Below are 17,924 nucleotides of genomic sequence, written 5' to 3' on the forward strand. Positions count from 1 at the left end.
AAAACACGTTTGTGGAGCAAATGGACAGAGACTATGTTGGGGGGCCTGTCTGGCCCTGGTGGGAGGAGCCCCCAGGCCATCCGCCAGGGTCCATCAGGGCACACTGAGGATCTGGGGGGAGATGTACTCCCCCGGCCCCAGCCCCTCCCGGAGCCCGGGCCCGGTGCATCCTCCGCGGGACCTGGAGGGGAAGCCGCCCGCCCGCCCGCCCGCAGCCCTGCTTGGGTCGGCCCCAGGAGCCCTGCACACACATGTAGGCACATGCGGGCCGCCCCGGGCTGGGCATGTCCTAATCAGCCCGCTCTCTTGGGAGTTCTGCTTGAAAGCAAACAAACCAAAAAAGTCCTGGTTTTGCCCGAGGTTCCTCCCGCTGCCAGGGGCCTCCGGTCTGGACGAAGGGCACCCCAGGCTTCTCTGTGGCTGTGCTGGGCCCGGTTTGGACAGCGAGGTCAGGGTGGGGCTGGTCCCCAGGGTGCAGTGCACCCCATCCGACTGGGAAGGAATGCAAAGGGAAGGAAGGAAGGACCTTTCGGGAGCCATGCAAAAGCCGCCCCACTTCCTAAGCAGCGGGGTTCCCTGCAGCAAAGCGGAAACGGCACAAAGCAAACCGGGCAGAAACCTCTGCCCTCTGCCATTTCCTGGGGGTGTGGGCGCAGGTGTCCCTGGGGAAGCAGGACTCAGAGAAAGGGTAGCAGGGATGGCCCTGGCCCCGCACAGGGGCCCGACGCTCTCCTAGGGAGGAGGGGCGCTCCCCAGGAAGCTGGACCACAAAATGCCACGGAGTCACGGGGCGGGAGGGAGGAGGGTGAGCACAGGCCACTGGCTGGCTCGTGGGCAGACAGAGGGAGCCTGTCTGAGGCGCCCGCCCGGTGTGCAGAGCGCTCCCTTCCCGCTCACCAGGGCTCCCGCACGCGGGCCCTGCCCCTTGTGGCTGCTGGGTACATGATGCTATCAGCCTTGCTCTTTTGGTTCAGTGACTAATTCCCTGGCACCCGCCGCAGATCGGTAAAGAATGTGGACAAGTTAAAATCTGAACAACGTTGTTGTCGTCGTGGGGCTGTCTCTCATTTCTGGGAGGGGGGGCCGTGGGGGCCCTTTGCCCTGCTGGCCTGGGCCGTCCCGTCGGGAGGGGGTGGGGAGGGGGACAGACCTGCACCCCGGGTTGTGCCGTGCTCCCCGAGGCTCCCACTGCCCCTCAGTCGCCCAGGGCGCAACTGGCAACATGGCAGACGCTCCCCAGGGCCACGGCTGGTCACCTGGGAGGGAAGAGAGAGGTCACGGAGCCTGGGGAGGAGGGTGCAGGCTGGGACCTCCACCCTCCCCCCCGGACCCGGTGGGCTTTCAGCCTCCTTGAGTGGGAGGGCCGGCTTCCCACCTGGCTTTCAATCCTGGGCATTGGTCCGGGGGAGACCTCCTATTGCCTGGCACACCCACGCTCCGTCATTCATTCATTCATTCATTCACTCACTCACTCACTCGCCTGCTCAGCAGGCCTCTCGGGAAGCACTCTGTAATGACAGCCCGTGGTACCCCGACAGGGGCCGGGCTGCTGATCGCAGCGGTTGTGATGCTGGGGAAGGTGGCAGCCTCCGGAATGCCGTGAGCCCCTGGCGGCCTGAGCTCTGGCCCGGCCGGAGCAGATGGCCTGTGAGCTGCACGTGTGATTTCCAGTAGCCACGTCGAAAAACAAACGGTGAAAAGAAACCCGTGGAAGTAACTTAACACTTTATCTCACTTATGGGAAACGGTGCCCGTTTCGGCGCGTGCTGAACGTGAAGTCGTGAGCTGGATTCTGCCCTTTATGTTCTCGTGGCCAAGTGTGTGGAGTCGGGGCGCCCACGCCCACAGCAGCTGCCTCGGCTGTGAGGGCACGCCGGGGTCCCCGGCCGGGGCCCCACGTGGAGCGGGGAGGCTTGCTCTCCTCCCCGCCCCTGCCCCCCACCCCTGCTGGGCCAGGAGAGGGGAGGAGCCGGGCCCCAGTTGTTTTGTTTTAAACAGCTTGATTGACTTACATTTTACCTGACACACAATTCACCCATTTCAAGTGTGCAATTCAGTGGGTTTGCATATATTCACAGCTGTGTGTACCCGCCTTGACGGTGAATTTTAGAACCTCTTCATCACCTCCAAAGGAAACCAGCTGCCCCTTAGCCTCCGCCCCCAGCCCCACCCAGGCCCTGGTGGCCAACTGCTCTGCCTCTGGCTGGACTCGGCCGCCGGCTGTCAGCGGGGACCCCACGGCAGGCATACTCGCGTCTGTGGCTGGCTTTGTGCCCTCGCTGGTGGCGCTCCCTGTAGGGCGTGTCTGACTCCGGAATGGTTGTGTCCCACTGCTCCCTCAGACAGACCCCACAGTTTGCTCATCTGGGTGCCGGGGCCTCCCAGGTTGACAGGTGAAGGCACGGAAGGCTGTGGGGAGCCAGAGCGGGGAAGGAGGCCTCTGCGGTTGCCCTGCAGGGGTCCCCTGTCCGCTGCCCCCCTGTCCCGCTGCCGGCCCTTCCCCAGGTTCACAGCGGGCCACGGCTCCGGAGGTCCAAACGGAAAAGGCCTGAGGCCTGCCCGAGGGGTCCATCCGATGGCAGTTTCAGCCGGGGCGGGGGGGGGGGGGGGGCTCAGGTGGCTGTCCCCTGGGGGCTGGAGCACCCTGGGCTCCAGGAGCCACGAAGCCATGGCCACCTGTCACCTTCTTGTGGTCCATCAGCCATTGTGGTAAGCTTCCTTCAGACTGGCAGTCTTCAGTAGAGGCTCCAAGGACCCTTGTCACCAGCAGGCCCGATGGGGGAACGTGTGCTTTCCAGACGGATGCTGAGCTGGAGGGGCTCTGGGTTATGCACACCTCTCTCCTGATGGAGGAGGCAGAGAGGGGCTGAACAGCCGGTCCCCCTGGGGGATGCACCCCTGTGCTTTGCAATTTGGAGAAGGCAGGCTGGTGAGGCGGGGGCTGCAGGGCAAGCCCCCCACCCCACGCTTGCTGCTGGTCTGTCCCTGCCCCCCAGGGGGACCCTAGGCCCTCTGCCCGCAGTTCCCACCATCCCCACCCGTGTCCGGGGCTCTCGGGGCCACTGCCTCACCCCAGGCCGGTCACTCCCTCTACGTGCCTCAGTGTCCCCGTCTGTGAAACGCGATAATGGCAGTGTCCACCTCGGGCTCCTAGAGAGGATTACAGTAAACCTCGCCACCATCCTGGCACAGAGAGCAGCTCACAGGTTTGCAGGTAGGAGCCCTTCTGGCCAATATCAGCTGCTCTTTGATCTGTCAGCCCACCTGCCGCTCGAAGCCTCCAGATTGGGAAAGGCGTCTTCTTTGCCGGCCCTCCAGGAGGAGTCTGATCTGCCCTAGATTGGGCTGGTCCCCTTGCTGGGGCCTCCTCAAGCCCCAGGCAGGGGCTGGCCCATCTCGGGGTCCCGGGACCCCAAGGGGGTGAGCTGGAGGTGCACACACAGAGTACAGCTTAGAGTCCCTGTTCCTCCTATGTGTTGGGGGGGGGAGGGGCTGGGCTCCCGGGTTAGGGTTAGGATGTGGACCAGTAGGAGGGGACTATGGGCCCCACACGCTGGGGCCACCCTCTGCCGGGCCCGCCTCTCCCACAGTCGGGCTCCCTGGGCCTGGGGTCTCCCCGCTTCTGGCTGGAACACAGGGTGGGAGGCGAGGGTGTCCGGCTGGATACCGCCCCCTGGAGAGTGCCGCTGAGTCTGCTGGCCTGTGAGAGGGTCCGGAGGGCCGGGAGCCACCCCCACCAGCAGCTCCCTCCAGGTGTGCTTGGTGGAGCCCCGGAAACCCTGGCACCCGGAGCCAATGGAGGGGGGAGGCGAGGTGAATATGTCAGTTTATCCCAACACAAGCAGTGACCTGTCGGGTGGGGGGGGGGGGACGGGGAAATATTTGGGATGACTGAGCTGCTGGCCCTTTAAGTCTCCTGTAACAGGACACCTCTGGCCGCGCGTTTCCACTCTCCAGCCTGACTGTGTGTCCCCCTCCCTCCCCCTTCCCACGTTAGCCCCAGTTCAATCTGCTGAACAGCACCATGGACCAGATGAGCAGCCGAGCGGCCTCGGCCAGCCCCTACACCCCGGAGCACGCCGCCAGCGTGCCCACCCACTCGCCCTACGCGCAGCCCAGCTCCACCTTCGACACCATGTCGCCCGCGCCGGCCATCCCCTCCAACGCCGACTACCCCGGCCCCCACCACTTCGACGTTACCTTCCAGCAGTCGAGCACGGCCAAGTCGGCCACCTGGACGGTGAGTTGTGCGTCCGCTCCGCTCCCGGGGGCGCCTGCGGGGTGCGGGCCGGGGAGGGGTGATCGCCCCGGGCGGCCTGCCGGGTTCCCGGCCGCCTCCGGGAGGAGCGTCGGGCAGGAGGCGGGTCTGGGGCTGGGCAGTCTGGGCGTGCCCACCCCTCAGACGGACGCGGCCGGAGCGGCCAGCCTCCGCGGGGCCCCAGAGGGGCAGACCATCCTCAGGGAGACCCGCCGGCGTCCCCGCACCCCGGTGGGGTTTGCGTCCTGTCCTGGGTGAGCAGGAAGCGCGTGGATCGGCCCCCCTGGGGTCTGCAGAGGGCCACTTCCTGCGGGTGGTGCGGGGCGGCGGGGAGGTCCGGAGTCCGGCGGTTGGCGGGCTTGGGCTGTGCCCGCACAGTGTCTGGGTTGTTGTCTGTGAGCGTGGGTGTGAGACCGGGACGTCAGGGCTGGGTCGGCAGCTGTGCGGACTCGGGTCTTTGGCGCCCGTGCTTGGGGGCATCCTGGCCCCTGGTGGGGACGTTGCCAGCTCGGATGGCATCCCGCACACCCACCGGTGCTTCGAGCTTACTCTAGAAACCACCCAGCAACGCACAAGATAGAATCTGTTATTGTCCCATTTTACAGCCAAGGAAGGAGGCACCGGAGGGAACATAGCTCGCTCGGAGTTACGCCGTTAGTAAGGGCCAGCAGGGAACCCCGTGGCCGGCTTCCCGGTCGTGGGGTCACTGGGGTTACGGTCCTAATCGCTGAACCGCGCTGCTGCGGCTGCGAGAGGAAGGGGCTGCCAGGCATGCCCACGGGGGCAGGGACACAGCAGGGACCTGGAGATCCCCAGGACGAACCACAGGCTTTCCTCTGAGGGTAGGGCACGCAGGGCATTGGCAGGTCACCTGTCCCCCCCCTACAGGACAAGGACAGTGAGCCTTGCCCAGTACCTACCCCGGACACATCTAGGGGGTCCTGGCCACGGGACAGCGTCACCTCCTGCAGGGGACAGCAGCTCCATGGTCTCCCCCAGTCCATGGAAACAGGACCCTGGAACAGGGAAGTCTCCAGGCAGGGTGGCTGTGTCCCTTCAGGAGCACCAAGCAGGTGACCCAGGGGCTCTGCTGCTTTAAGGGGGGGGAGGGGTCCCATGATCCCCACTGCCCTGCTGGGCTGTTTCCCATGCTCCTGTGGGTGGGGGTGGGGTGGAACCACAGGGAGCTGGTCAGGCTCTGCAGGGGCCAGTCTGGGTCTGGCTTCCGAGTCACAGCTCCCCCTGATGCCCCAGCTGCTGACCCGTCGCTGGTCTGGGGCTCCCACCCCGTGGGCGCCCAGTTTTCCTCATTTGCAACTTTTCCCTGCAATGTTCCTTGTCGCTGGTGGTAAGGCTTAAAGGGCTGTTGCCCACGCAGCACGGGCTGGCACCGTAGGAGCAGTGCGTCACCTTAGCAGCAGAGCTGGGGATGGGGTGCCATAGAGCTGGTCCTCCTGGGTGAGGTTCTGAAGCTGCAGGTGCTAGAGGGTTCTCTCACTGCCTGCGGGGTCCTGGTCCTCCCACCACGATTTGAGGTTTGACTGGGTGACTGTAAGCCAGGTCAGGAGGCTCCTGAGGCATCCCCACACTAGCACACCTCTGGTGACAGGAGACTCACTACCACTCCTACTCCATACCGTTCCCCGAGCCCTTCCTGCAGCCTCTCAGGGGAGGGTCCCAGCCTCCTGCACCAATGCTGTCACCCAAGCCTGAGCTGCCGGACCCCTAGGAATCTTGGCAAGCACTGGAGGGGGTCCCGGCTGTCTTCCTCTCCACTGTTTGAGGAGGCAGGAGGGGGTCTCTGCAGTGTCTTGGGGGCCTTGGAGTGCCTTGGATGGTCTGAGCTGGTCCTCAGGAAGGGACAGAAGCTGCACCTCGGCTGGCTGTCCCCCCCTCCCCACCCCCCACCTGGGGCCTCTGTCCCCACCTCCCCTGGCAGGGGAGTGACATTAAGGGTGGAAAGCCCATGGCTGGGTCACAGTTGTCTGCCCCTAAGTGGCCCCATGGGGTGGCCTGCCCTGGCCAGCCACACCAGAGGGCAGGGGAGGGCTTACCTTTGCCCAGCGGCTCTGCCCACAAGCCCTGACCAACCCTGCCCCGCGTGCCCGAGCCCCGATCCCCACCTCCCTGTCTGGGCCCTCTGCTTTCGCGTGGCTGCTCTGAGAAGGAGGTGCTGTTGTTGGCGCACCCGGTCCCTGCCCCCCCCACCCCACCCAGACCTCGTCAGCGCAGGGGGTGGAGGTGGGACAGACGTTGATAATGAGATTTTTGGCACCTTGGCTCTCTGGGAGAAGACCCCCCATAGGCTCCTTTCCCTGCCCGGGACCACGGTGCAGGACGGGGACTGCCCGGCCGCCCGCCTGCTCGCAGCTCTGGGGGTCTGGCTGCGCGGGCGCTGCCCAGACTTGCTTCCCGGGCGCGCTGTCTGGGCTCCGCACCGCGCCGTGCGTGGCTCCCGCCGTGCCGGATGCCTGGTAACTGATAGATAATTCATATTTTTCTCAAGTACAATTCCAAATTGACTGTTGCCTTCACTCCTGTCCCCGCTCGGAAAAAACACCCTCACCAAGTCCCCAAGGGACCGCAGCTGTTAATGGGGTCTTTGGCCTGTGCCTGGCCGAGGCCCCCTGCGAGCACCCCCACATCTCACATCCATGCTCCTTGGGCACCGAGGGGAGCCCTCAGCTCACAGGCGTGCGTGCCACACGCAGATGCACATACGGAAACACCTTGCACACGCGTGAAGACAGGGACACGCAGACGTGCACAGGCATACACAAACACATGTGCACATGTGCAGCCTCTCCTGGTCCCGACCCAGAGTTCTGACAACCCCTCCCGCCCAGAGGCCAGGACTGGCAGGTCAAGCACAACTGAGCAGACAAGGGATGTGTGTTCAGCCTCCAAGATTATAAACTGGGGGCCAGGGACGGGACGAGGTGGGAGTTTGGCTGGCAGGGTCCAGGTCTCGGGTCTGTTGCACTGCTCTGGGCCTGGGTCTGAGGGTGCGGTCGTGACAGGACAAATGAGCTGCCTCCTGGGACCACTTCTAACGGGGCCTGGAGCCCGGGGAGCGCCCCACAAACCGCTGCCGTTGAGCCGTCCTGGTGAGGGCCTGTCCCGTGTCGGCGCTCCTCGGGGTTCTGGGGGCGTCAAGGAGAGACCTACATCGAAAAGGTCAGGGCGGCGAGCGAGGGCTGGCACCCGGGGGCGCTGATGCTCTTTGGACCGGTGGACGGTGGAGCCCGGCCGGCGACGGCAGTGACTGTGCCTTTGTCGCTGTCCCAAGCCCTCCCCAGCACCCTCCAGCCTGGCCTCTGGGCCCTGACGGCCACTCTCACCCCGCAGCCCCCCAGGGGTTGGCGGTGACACGGACGGCTGGTCCCAGGAGCCTGGAGGAGCAGCCGATGAGAGGGGCATCTGGATGCCGTCCAGCCCAGCTCAGTCTCCCCCGGCTCCTAGGCTGGGCCTCGCCAGGGAAGAGGGCTGTCCTTGGGGTTTGGTAGGTTTGGGAGGGGGGTCCGAGGTCAGGCAAGAGGCTTGGGACAGTCGGAGCCCCGGCCCAGCTGGGTAGCGTGAGGCGTGATGGTGAGGGTGCACGTGGTGTGACGGCTCAGCTAGTCCCCGGGGGTGCCTGGACACAGCCCCCTGAATGACCTCCAGCCGCCCCACACACGAGCGTCAGTCTGTCCGTCTTGGGGGCCAGCCAGCTCACGCAGCGTGAGCGCCACCCTCCTGGCCGAGGAGGCTCCTGTGGAAGGCAGGCGGGAGACACAAAGGTTCTCCACGGGGCTCCTGGCAGAATGTGGCTGAGTCAACACTAATGGATTCGGGAGAAAACTTTCCAGCCCCTCGGAGGTTTGCGAGCAGGAAAATAATAGTGGATGTGTCCCGACATGATCACAGTATCAATTGCGTTATCCTAAAAGTTTATGGAATGCATAAGTGGAATTAATACCTTTTACTGGCACCAGAAGCAGTTACACGTACTTAAGGCCGAGGGAAGAGCTCTCAGTGTCTATGGTGGAGACAGAATGAGGAGCGAACAGGGGAAGTTGCCGTGATTGCCTGCATTGTGCAAAGCTCCTGGGGCGGGGACCCGCTTCCTGCAGGCTGGCCCTGGCTGGTGTCGGCGCCCGAGCCTGTGGCCTGAGCTGGGGATCGCTTCTCTCACCACCCTCTGCAGCCGCTGGGGCCCCTGGGCTTGGAGGTCGCAGAACTTGGCCTTGGAGGCCGAGTGGGGCCGGGGCTGGGGCCCGGGGGTCGAGGAGTCGGGAGCGGGGCCTGAGAACAGCCCCTCCTCGCCTCTCCCGGGGCATCTCCCAGGCCCTGGCTGCCCAGCCAGCATCAGTAGCTGCCGTTATAGGGGGGACAGCTCCTCCTGGAACCGGGGCTGAGGAGGCCACGCGGTCCTGAGGCTCCCGCCCCCGTCCTGTGGACTCTGGGCAAGGGTCTCTGCTGAGCGACCAGTGAAGCTTTTCAGTGGTCAGTTGCGGGGGAAATCCGTGTCAGGATTTTGGAAGCGGGGCTCGAGTTCATGGACCCCAGGCCCCAGAATTCCCCTGGCCACGCCTCCCCCCCCCCCCGCCTTGCAGGGGCGATCCGTGTATTTGTCCAGGCGGCCCCAGGAAGAGGAGGGGGCAGAAATTCGAGGGCGGCAGAGCTGGGGTGAGGTGTGAGGCCCCCGGGCTGGACAGGGCCACAGGGCTGCTACGCTCGGGCTCGTTTTAGGGCAGGAGCACCGCCTCGCACAAGTGACTAGCACTCCAAGCTTCAGTAAAGTGGAAGCTCAGGGGTTGCTGGGGGATCCCGCGGTGGCCTAACGCCCAGGGTCCCCCTGGGATTACAGACCTGCCTCGTCCACCATGGCTGTGTGCCCCGGGGCGAGGCAACCCCTCCCCTCTCCTCCTCATCCTCCTATGTGAGGAGCCAGCTGGCTCCTCCGGGGCCTTGGGGAGGATGAGACGAGGGGGTGCCACATCCTCACCACCTGGCACTAGGAGCCACTGCCCTCTGCAGGGCAGTCAGATGTTTAGGGTCCCAAACTCTCCTTTTCCCCCGGGGCTTCGCTGGGTATTTATCTTCGATTCCAGCCAACCATTGCCTTAAAAGCTGGAAAATGCCCATCCCCACGTGTCCGGGGCATCCCCGAGCTCACTGGAGAAGCTGTGGGCTCCTGTCCTGCTGGCAGAGGGTGCAGTTTCTTAAGAGTGAAAAAACCCTGCTCACCACTGCCTGGCCAGAGGGCAGGTCTTTAACTGAGGTCCTGAACTGGAGACTGACCTGTAGCTTCCATGGCAGGAAGGTCAGAGGCAGGAGAGCCCGTGCCCAGGGCCCCCAGCTGGAGCTGATACAGGGCCATCGAGGCCATTCTGAATACCCGTCCCCACTGTGGCCACTGCCGGGCCAACCTCCCCGCTCCCAAGCCACCTGCAGCTGGGCCGGCCCCAGGCCCAGGCCATCTGGAAACTTCTGGGCCCTGGGGGCAGGAGCTGGCCCACCTGTGCCTGCACTCACCAGACTGGCAGTCATGTCCAGAATGGGGTGCCTGCAGTCAGAGGATCCCAGGACCATCCTCTGAGCAGAAGGTGCCTGCTGGCCCCCGCACCCTGCCCAGGCGGGCTGACCCTATGGGCACTACATTGACAAGGCCAAGCAGCTCAGAAGGGGAAGGTGGGCGTTAAGGGTCATAGGGGATCTTTCCCCTGGCAGTTGAGGGGACCCTCTGTGGTGAGCAGAGCCGGGCTGGTGGCCAGCCTCCTCATTCTGTCCCCACACGGGTAGTTCTCTGGTCTGGCTCACAGCCATGCCTTGCTGCATTCTTACCAGTGTTTTCCCCATGGGGCCAGCCAGCGGGGTGTCTGCCTTCTCTGGGAGGCCAGGACGGACAGGCTTGGGCTCTCCAGCTGGCAAAGTCAGAAACCAAGTTCACAGGCAGAGGAACTATGCTTGAGCCCGGCTGAGGCAGATCCTGGTGCTTCAGACGTGGCCACCATTTGTGCTCTTGGCCAGGAGGGTGGCTCCTGGTGGGAAGGCTGGGGCTCCCCGCAAGCCCAGCTGGGTCCCCAAAGACACGTCCTGCTTACCCTCTCCGTCCTCGAGGCCCCCTCCTCAGGGTCCAGGGGAGGCCAGATGGCAGGGCCTGGGTATCTGAGGCCAAGGGCAGGTCCCCGCCCATTGGCCCCCTTGCCCCTGACCCCAGGCCAGAGGAAGAAGCATGTTGTGCCTGGCACCTGTGTCCTTGCTCTGTCCCCCTGCATGCCTCTTCGAGTGGCAGTCTTCCTGGACCCAGGGCTAGCCTGGTGGAGACAAAGGGGACTCAGGGGTCTCAGTGCTCCCACCCCTGATGTTAGCCCAGGACAGAAGCCACCAGAGACATCCTTCCCGGCTTGCAGCCATGTGTGGGAGGAGGGCGGAGTAGGCCCAAGTCCCTGTGGCCTGGGAGTGCCTGAGGGGGATGCTTGCCACTTCCCAGGGCATGGTACTTCCAGGTCGTGAGGGTCCCAGGGGCTCCTGCTCCCTTGATTGGGAACAGGCTCTAGGATGTGGGGGGGGGCAGGCTCCTGAGGGGTGTCGCTGCCAGCCCCAGGCCCACCTCTCACAGGTAGGCAGCCTCTGGCCCACAGCCTCTGGGGATGCCCCTGGATAGTGGTCAGCGTCACTCAGTACCCGCAAAGCCCGCTTTTGCCTCCCGTTTATCCTTCTCTGGGCTCCCGGCGAGGGAGCCCCCTGACCAGCCTGTGCAGGGTGTCAGCAGATGCGTGTGTCTCCTCCCCTAGCCAGGAGCTCTTGAGGATTCTCGGCAGGCTTCTTTATCAGGCACGGTTGCAGCCTACCAGCGTCCAGGAGCTCCCAGGAGCCTCCAGCCACCAGGCCTGTGGCCAAGGTGGGGCGTTGGCTGTGGGTTTCCTTGTGCAGGGACCCTCACCGCTTTCTGTCCGTGGGTACTCTGAAATGGGCTGGGGTGATGGTTACAGACTGGCACCCTCCCTGTTATCCTGCCCAGACCTCCCTGACATGTCAGAGCCCACCCCATGTCCCAGCAGCTCTCCGTGGAGCAGGGGAGGCCACCAGAAGGGGGTGTGGCAATGTGGCTTGTGTCACTCAGGGGCCCCTCCTTACCCAGGAGGGCTATCAATGGGGGCTGTTGGCCTAGGCCCCCTGTGGGTCTTGGGGGTCACCCTATGAACCCACACAGCTTCTTGGTAAGTGTTCTTGTGGGAGCTTCTCTAGGGAGGAAGGGAGTCTGTGGCCTTGGGTAGGTCCTCAAAGGGGTCCATAACCTGAGAGAGGAGAGAAATGTGGCTCTGAACACAGACGCACGCACACACACACACACACACACACACGCGCGGCAAGCAGATAAAAGTGGGCTATAAAAAAAAATCATTTAAAAAAATAAAAGCCCCCCCTCAAGGCCCCGTCTTCCAGAATCTGTTGTAACAGATTCGCCCAAGCTGGTTAACGGTATTTGCGGTTTGCAAGATGCTACACGTCCCTGGAAAATGACAGACAACCTATTATCACCTCTCCACTCTCCTCCTGTCCAAACCTGCCCATGCCGGGCACCCAGCTGCCGGGGAGCGGGTGCGAGGAAATTAACAGCCACGGAGCCTCGCCTGCCACCCGCCACCCTCTCGCCTGCCACCCCCGCGCCAGCCCTGCCAGGCCCCGGGCTCCCAGCCAGACAGGGCCCGTCGAGGACTCTAATGGGGGGAGGGTCCGGTGGGGGAGGGCAGGGATGGGCAGACACCAGCATTTGGGCAAACCGTTTCCTGCAAACACGAAGGGATACATGCATCTCGGGGCAGGCAAGTCTGGACGGCTCTGTGTCAACAGCCGAAGATAAATAAGATTTTATCAGCTCAGAATCTGTTGAAACACATCCATCTAGCGGTTCTAGGGAAGGAGAGGCAAGAGGGAGGGAGAGGAGGCGTCTTCACGTGACCTTCTCTGTGGACCAGGCAGGACCCAGGAGTCTTCCTCCCCACCTGCCCATGCCTGAGTCCCAGGAGTTGCGGGAGGAGGGAAGGAGCTGGCTGGGGGGTGGGGGCTCACGCCTTCTTAGACACAGGCTACCCCACCCTGCGTTTGGCCACCCCACGCCTCCCCACTCCAGGCCCACCTCCCGCCCCTGTAGCCCAGCAGCTGTGCCCCTGCAGCATGCTACCAAGTGTAGGGAAGCCTCAAGGCATCCCTCCAGCCTGCCGTTCGCTGTTCTGCCAGGACCGGGCTAGACATTTGTGGCTTCAATCCCTGCAGGGGTGGGGTGGCTGGTGTATGTGCCCAAGGCCATATTATCAATCATCTTGGGGTGGCACTAGACTAGGGACACCCCTGTGGGGAGTGGGACCAGGCCCAAGGCTGGGGATGGCCCTGCCAGGGACGCAGAGGGAGGAAGCGGGGCCCTCTCTCCTCGCCCACCCTAGGCGGCTCCGCGCTCCCAGCCCAGCCTGGTCCGGCGCGGGTACCACGGACAGCTCCCCGCGGCTCCTCCCCAGGGCGGGGCGTCCTCCGCGCGCCCCTCCGTCCCCGCCCTTCCTCCACCCCGCGCCGGCCACGTGTCCCTGCGTTTTCCTGGGACCTACTGCGGCCCCCTGACACGGAGAGCACCCCCGGGCGCCCCCATCCCCGCCTGCCGGCCACGCGCCCCTGCGTTTCCCCCGGACCTCGGGGCCTCGGTCCGACGCCCAGACACGGACACCGAAGGGGCGCCCCCACCCCGCCGGCCACAGGGCCTGCAGAGGAGGGCTCACAAAGTCTCCGCTGGTCAGGGGCCTTGAAGCCCCGCCCCACTGTCAGGACAGGCCTGCGGGGCTGCACCTGGAGTCCTGCTCCCTCCCTGCTGGCTGATGAGCCAAGGCCCCTGGCCCTTGGGGGGCCAACAGACCCCATCTCAGGCCGTGGAGGGATCACGAGGTCAGAGGACTGACTGATGGGAGCCGCTGGGTAGTCGCCCCAGAGAGGGGACTGGAGGGCCTGCTCGCAGAGGGGCGGGGAGCCATCCGGCCTGGAAGTGACACTGCACACTGGGCCATGGCCGGACGGCTCAAGGGTGTTAAGTGTGGTCAGCCAGCGGGCCGCCTGCCCAGCCTGGGAGAGGTCTGTCCAGTGGAGTATAGCATCCTGCTGACAAGCACCAGAACCTGGGGGCCAGGCCTCAAAGGCCATTCTCCTCTTGACGCTTTCAGGCGGGAGCCTCCAGTAAGTCCAGATTCTTCTGAAGGCTGAAGGGGCCTCTCAGCCCATTTTCTTTCGTGATTCTGGGGCCTGGCAAACAATAGGCACCCCACAAACACTGCTGCAGCGATGGCCCTCTGGACCCCGGTTGCCCCTATCATTGGTTCTGTTCGGGTCCCTGCAGGCCAGCCGGGGCTCACAGTTCCCGGGGGGCCTCCTCCATCAGGAAAACCCCCTGGGTGACTGCTCTCCTGCTGAGCATCTCTGAGGGCCTCTAGGATGCCTGCCTGGCAGCTCCCTGCCTGAAACCACCTGCACACTTGTCTGAGAGCCGGGGACCTGTTCTGAAGCCTCACTGTGGGTCAAGAGAGCGGGGTGCCGAATGGGCACCCGGTGTCTGCTTTGGGCTGGGCAGGCTGCTGCTGTCCTGGGCAGGGGCACCCAGCTTATCCCCCAAACTGGTGCTTCGGGGAGTGAAGAGGCAGCATTTGTACTGATGAGGACATCGGAGGTCAGCAGTCACCCCCTGGGAAGCAGGACTGAGCCCCACAACAAGCAGGCTGCCCCCACTCCCTGAGCCCTGTTTTCTGCTCTTCCCAGAAGGGCCTCAACAACCCCCCCTCCCCAGGGCTGTGTGTGATCATTCTTTCCTGCACTGTAAGCAGGTCTGGGGACTCTGCTTCTCGCCAGAGGTGGGGGTCCCAGGTATGGGGTGGCAGGCTGCACCGGGCTCCAGGGAGCCTGGCGAGTGGGAAGGGGTGGTGAAGCCCACGGCATCCAGTTTCCTTCTGTGACGGGGGTGTGAGGGGCGGGTACTGAATTCAGCGCCAAGGGAAAGTTGAACAAGGTCCAACACCCCCGAGAATGCCTTGAACTCCACCCCAGGGATGGGTGTTTCCAGGAGGGAGCCCCGGTCAGCTCATCAGGGGAAGGATGGCTCACACTGTGGGGCCAAAGGCTGTGAGGGCACTGAGGACCCCCTGCTCTGGGGCTCTGGGTAAGTTCCATCTCCCTATGTTTCCCACCCCTTGCTTTTTGTACACTTGGAGTAGCTGAGTGTCCATTGTGTCCCTTGGTGGCCAGAAGGGGGGCTCTGGAGGCCAGTGGGGGCCTTACCTTTGCAGTGTGAGGGTGTCGGGGCCCCCCAGCTTCCTTGGCAGAAGTGGGCTGTGACCTGCCCCTTCTCTGGCTCTGTCATCCATGTGTCCGGCCTCAACTGCCCTGACTCTAGCATGGTGGGTACACTTCCCGCTGTGAACCGTGAGCCCCAGCCTGTGGTCTCCAGTCCCCTCTGGTGACCAGACCCCAGCTGGGCGCCTGTCTGAAGCGGTGTCTCCTGGTACAGTACGGTTTCTCTGACCCCACCGTGGTGGGGTGTGATGGGGCACTCTCCGGACTTTGTGTCTGGGGTGACTCCAGGTCACCGGGGATTTGTGGGGGGGCAGGGAGATTGTGGGGTGGGGCCAGGAACCTGAGACCAGGAACACTGTCCCTGGGGGAAGGAGGCATGGGGAGCCCCAGACGGGTCTGCCCAGAAGCCAGTCAGCTTGGAAACTAGTGGCTACCCCTGTGGTCACCAGCAGGGTCTCCTGTGAACTCATGCGAGGGTCCTTGGGTGGGCGACCTGGTCCCCCGGCCACTGCCCCCAGAGGCCCCTGCCAGGGTCAGGAAGGGCATCATCTGACCCTCCCTAGGACAGGGTCCCTGGGCTGCAGGTACTAGGGCTTTGAGGTCCCCGGTGGCCCATGCCACGCTGCAGAGCTCAACCCCTCAGACTCAATGTTTCATATTCTTCTTCACTCGATTGAGAAACATATCTGAAAAACACTATAAAACTTCCTATTTTTAAAGGGTAGGCTTTGCAAGCGCTCTTGCTGGGCCCTGGGGGCCTACGGTTGACAGCGATGGGGGTGTGGGTGGGGAGGAGCCGGGCTCGACAGGGCACCCCTGGCTCCCAGCCCCCACTCTCTATCAGCTTCCCCCTTCCCCGGCCTTTCCTGGCCTCACCCGTGAGATGGACGTAATGGTGCCAACCTCTCCAGCCAGCGATGGCGGGATGAAAGCCGTCTGCTCTCCCTGTGCCCAAAGCGGCCGGTGCTGCCGAGTGGGCGAGGGGATGCGGGGAGGGGCGAGACTCCTGGCTGGGGGTGGGGTGCAGCTGAGTGAGGGTGCCGAGCCGGGGCCTCAACCCTGCCCCCCGATCCCCACCAGTACTCCCCGCTGCTGAAGAAGCTTTACTGCCAAATCGCCAAGACGTGCCCCATCCAGATCAAGGTGTCCACCCCGCCGCCCCCGGGCACCGTCATCCGGGCCATGCCCGTCTACAAGAAGGCAGAGCATGTGACTGAGGTGGTGAAGCGCTGCCCCAACCATGAGCTCGGGCGAGACTTCAATGAAGGTGAGGCCCCCGGCCCCGTGCCCAGCAGCCAGGGCACCCCGGGAGGGAGGGCTCGCCTCGGGCATCCGTGATTAGAGACAGCAGGGGCTGACAGCGTGGACCCGGCAAGTCCCCTCCCTAGCACTTTTTCCTCCCAGCTGTACTTGGGGCCTGGGGTGCCGGTGCCCAGGGGACAGTGGTCAGCAGCGATGCTGGGCCAGGCACCCTGAGGGCATCAGGGCTGGTGGCCCAAGCCCCACCAGGCTGGTGGGGCTGGCCTTTGCGGTCCCCAGTCTGCTGCGATGTGCCTGGCACAGGGGTGACCGGGCCCTGGCTGGGCAGCCCCCTGAAGCGGTATCCCCTCCCGGCAGGACAGTCTGCTCCGGCCAGCCACCTCATCCGCGTGGAGGGCAACAATCTCTCACAGTACGTGGACGACCCTGTCACAGGCAGGCAGAGCGTCATGGTTCCCTACGAGCCCCCGCAGGTAGGTGGGGGCCCCTGCAGTTAGCCACGAGGGTGAGGGTCCGGTCACGGAGCACTCCTGTCAGTTCAGATGGCCAACCCACTGTCCCCAGCACCTCTGGGTTGTCTTTCTGTGGAGCAGCTTCTTCACCTCCTGCCCCCACCCCCAGCCCCTGGCGCCTGGCACTCATTTCTGGTCACTTCTGTGCAGGTCTAGGTGGGACCCCCCTCGGCCTCTCTGGCTACAGGAGAGAGGCCTGGAGAAGAGGGTCCAGGCCAGAGGTGGGCGGTGGGCGGGCGGAGAGCTGTGGGCGGGGCTCTGCTGTGACCTGAAGGCAGCAGAAGGTTCTGGGGCTGCTGTGAGGGCCCAGCCAGAGAAGCTGAGGGTGGAGCCAGGTGGGGGTGAGGGGCTGAGCAGTGACGGTGGGTTGGGGGTGGGCCCCAGTTGGGCCCGTGGGCCATGCTTCCACGGGTGAGGGGGCACAGCGAGCCCCACCTTTCCTCCACCTGGCTCTGACCCCTAGACTCCCCAAACTGTGATCAGTTCCCCAGACCCCCAGGCCCCAGCCCTGCACCTGGCCCCTTAAACCCCCAGCCCCCGGGAAGGGGTGTGACCACCCTGCACTCCCTCCTCCCTTGCCCTACGTCACCTGCCAGGAAAGCAGGGCTCTCCTGCCCCCTGGTGGCTTCTGTGTGCCAGCAGTTTGGTGAAAGTCCAGGTTAGCCTAAGCCAGTGACTGAGTTTTATATCCTGACTCAGGGAGACCATGACACCTGCCCATTTTGTGGTCCTGGGATGCCCAGGAGTCAAGAGCCCTGGATTCCTTGCGCAGCTGTCCACAGACTCCCTGGGAAATGGACACATGTGCTGGAGACGGGGGTCCACTCAGATGGCTCTGGTCCCTGTCTCTGCCAGAGCAGTGCCATTCACCTTTCTGCCCACAAGAGCCTGCAGCACGCAGAACACACCTTTGTGCCCACAGAGACCTGTGCGCATGCCCGCTCACACCCAGCCTCCAGGGCTTGACCTCCAATCTATGTTAGGAGACGTGGTTGGGGCAACCAGACCACAGGACTTTGGGCCTCCGAGAGCCAGCACAGAGCATGGCACTCAGTGTAGTGCATGATTGGGTGGGTAGATGAGAGGTATAAGTGGATGAGTGGTTGGAAGGAAGGAAGGAAGGAAGGAAGGAAGGAAGGGTGGATGGGTGGATGGGTGGATGGATAGAAAGATGGATGGATGGAAGGAAAGATGGGTGGATGGATGGATGGAGGTGGATGGATGGGCGCATGGGTAGGTAGATGGGTGGAGGCCAGAGGACCACAGCGCAGGGCCCTGCCTCTCCCCCAGGCCCACCTAGAGTCGGGGCCTGGCCCAGAAGCACCCGCCTCGGAGGGTGGGGCCTGCATGCTGATAGCACTGCTTCCTCCCCTCTCCCGTGTGTAGGTGGGGACAGAATTTACCACCATCCTGTACAACTTCATGTGCAACAGCAGTTGTGTGGGGGGCATGAACCGGAGGCCCATCCTCATCATCATCACCCTGGAGACCCGGGAGTGAGTCTGCTGGGCTCGTGGGGTGGGGGAGGGGTGGACGGGGACCTGGGGCGGTTTTGCCGGGGGCTCGGCACGCAGAGGGGCGGG

At 64.1% G+C, this 17,924-nt stretch overlaps 1 protein-coding gene across 6 annotated transcripts in view; it reads left to right on the plus strand.

The window, feature by feature from the left end:
- TP73 (tumor protein p73) overlaps positions 1–17,924 on the plus strand; it is a 61,354-nt gene that overhangs the window by 37,442 nt on the left and 5,988 nt on the right. For 5 of the 6 annotated variants that reach the window (XM_045475394.1, XM_045475393.1, XM_045475395.1 and 2 more), the window contains 4 exons: positions 3,998–4,240; positions 15,650–15,836; positions 16,187–16,302; positions 17,728–17,837. In XM_045475394.1, coding sequence (XP_045331350.1) covers positions 3,998–4,240; positions 15,650–15,836; positions 16,187–16,302; positions 17,728–17,837 — 656 coding nt within the window. Of the gene's footprint in view, positions 1–1,941; positions 3,754–3,997; positions 4,241–15,649; positions 15,837–16,186; positions 16,303–17,727; positions 17,838–17,924 lie in introns of those variants that run through there. The other variant, XM_045475398.1, reaches the window with a different exon arrangement.

Source organism: Leopardus geoffroyi, chromosome C1, assembly GCF_018350155.1.
Source record: "Leopardus geoffroyi isolate Oge1 chromosome C1, O.geoffroyi_Oge1_pat1.0, whole genome shotgun sequence".
Taxonomy (NCBI): Eukaryota; Metazoa; Chordata; class Mammalia; order Carnivora; family Felidae; genus Leopardus; species Leopardus geoffroyi.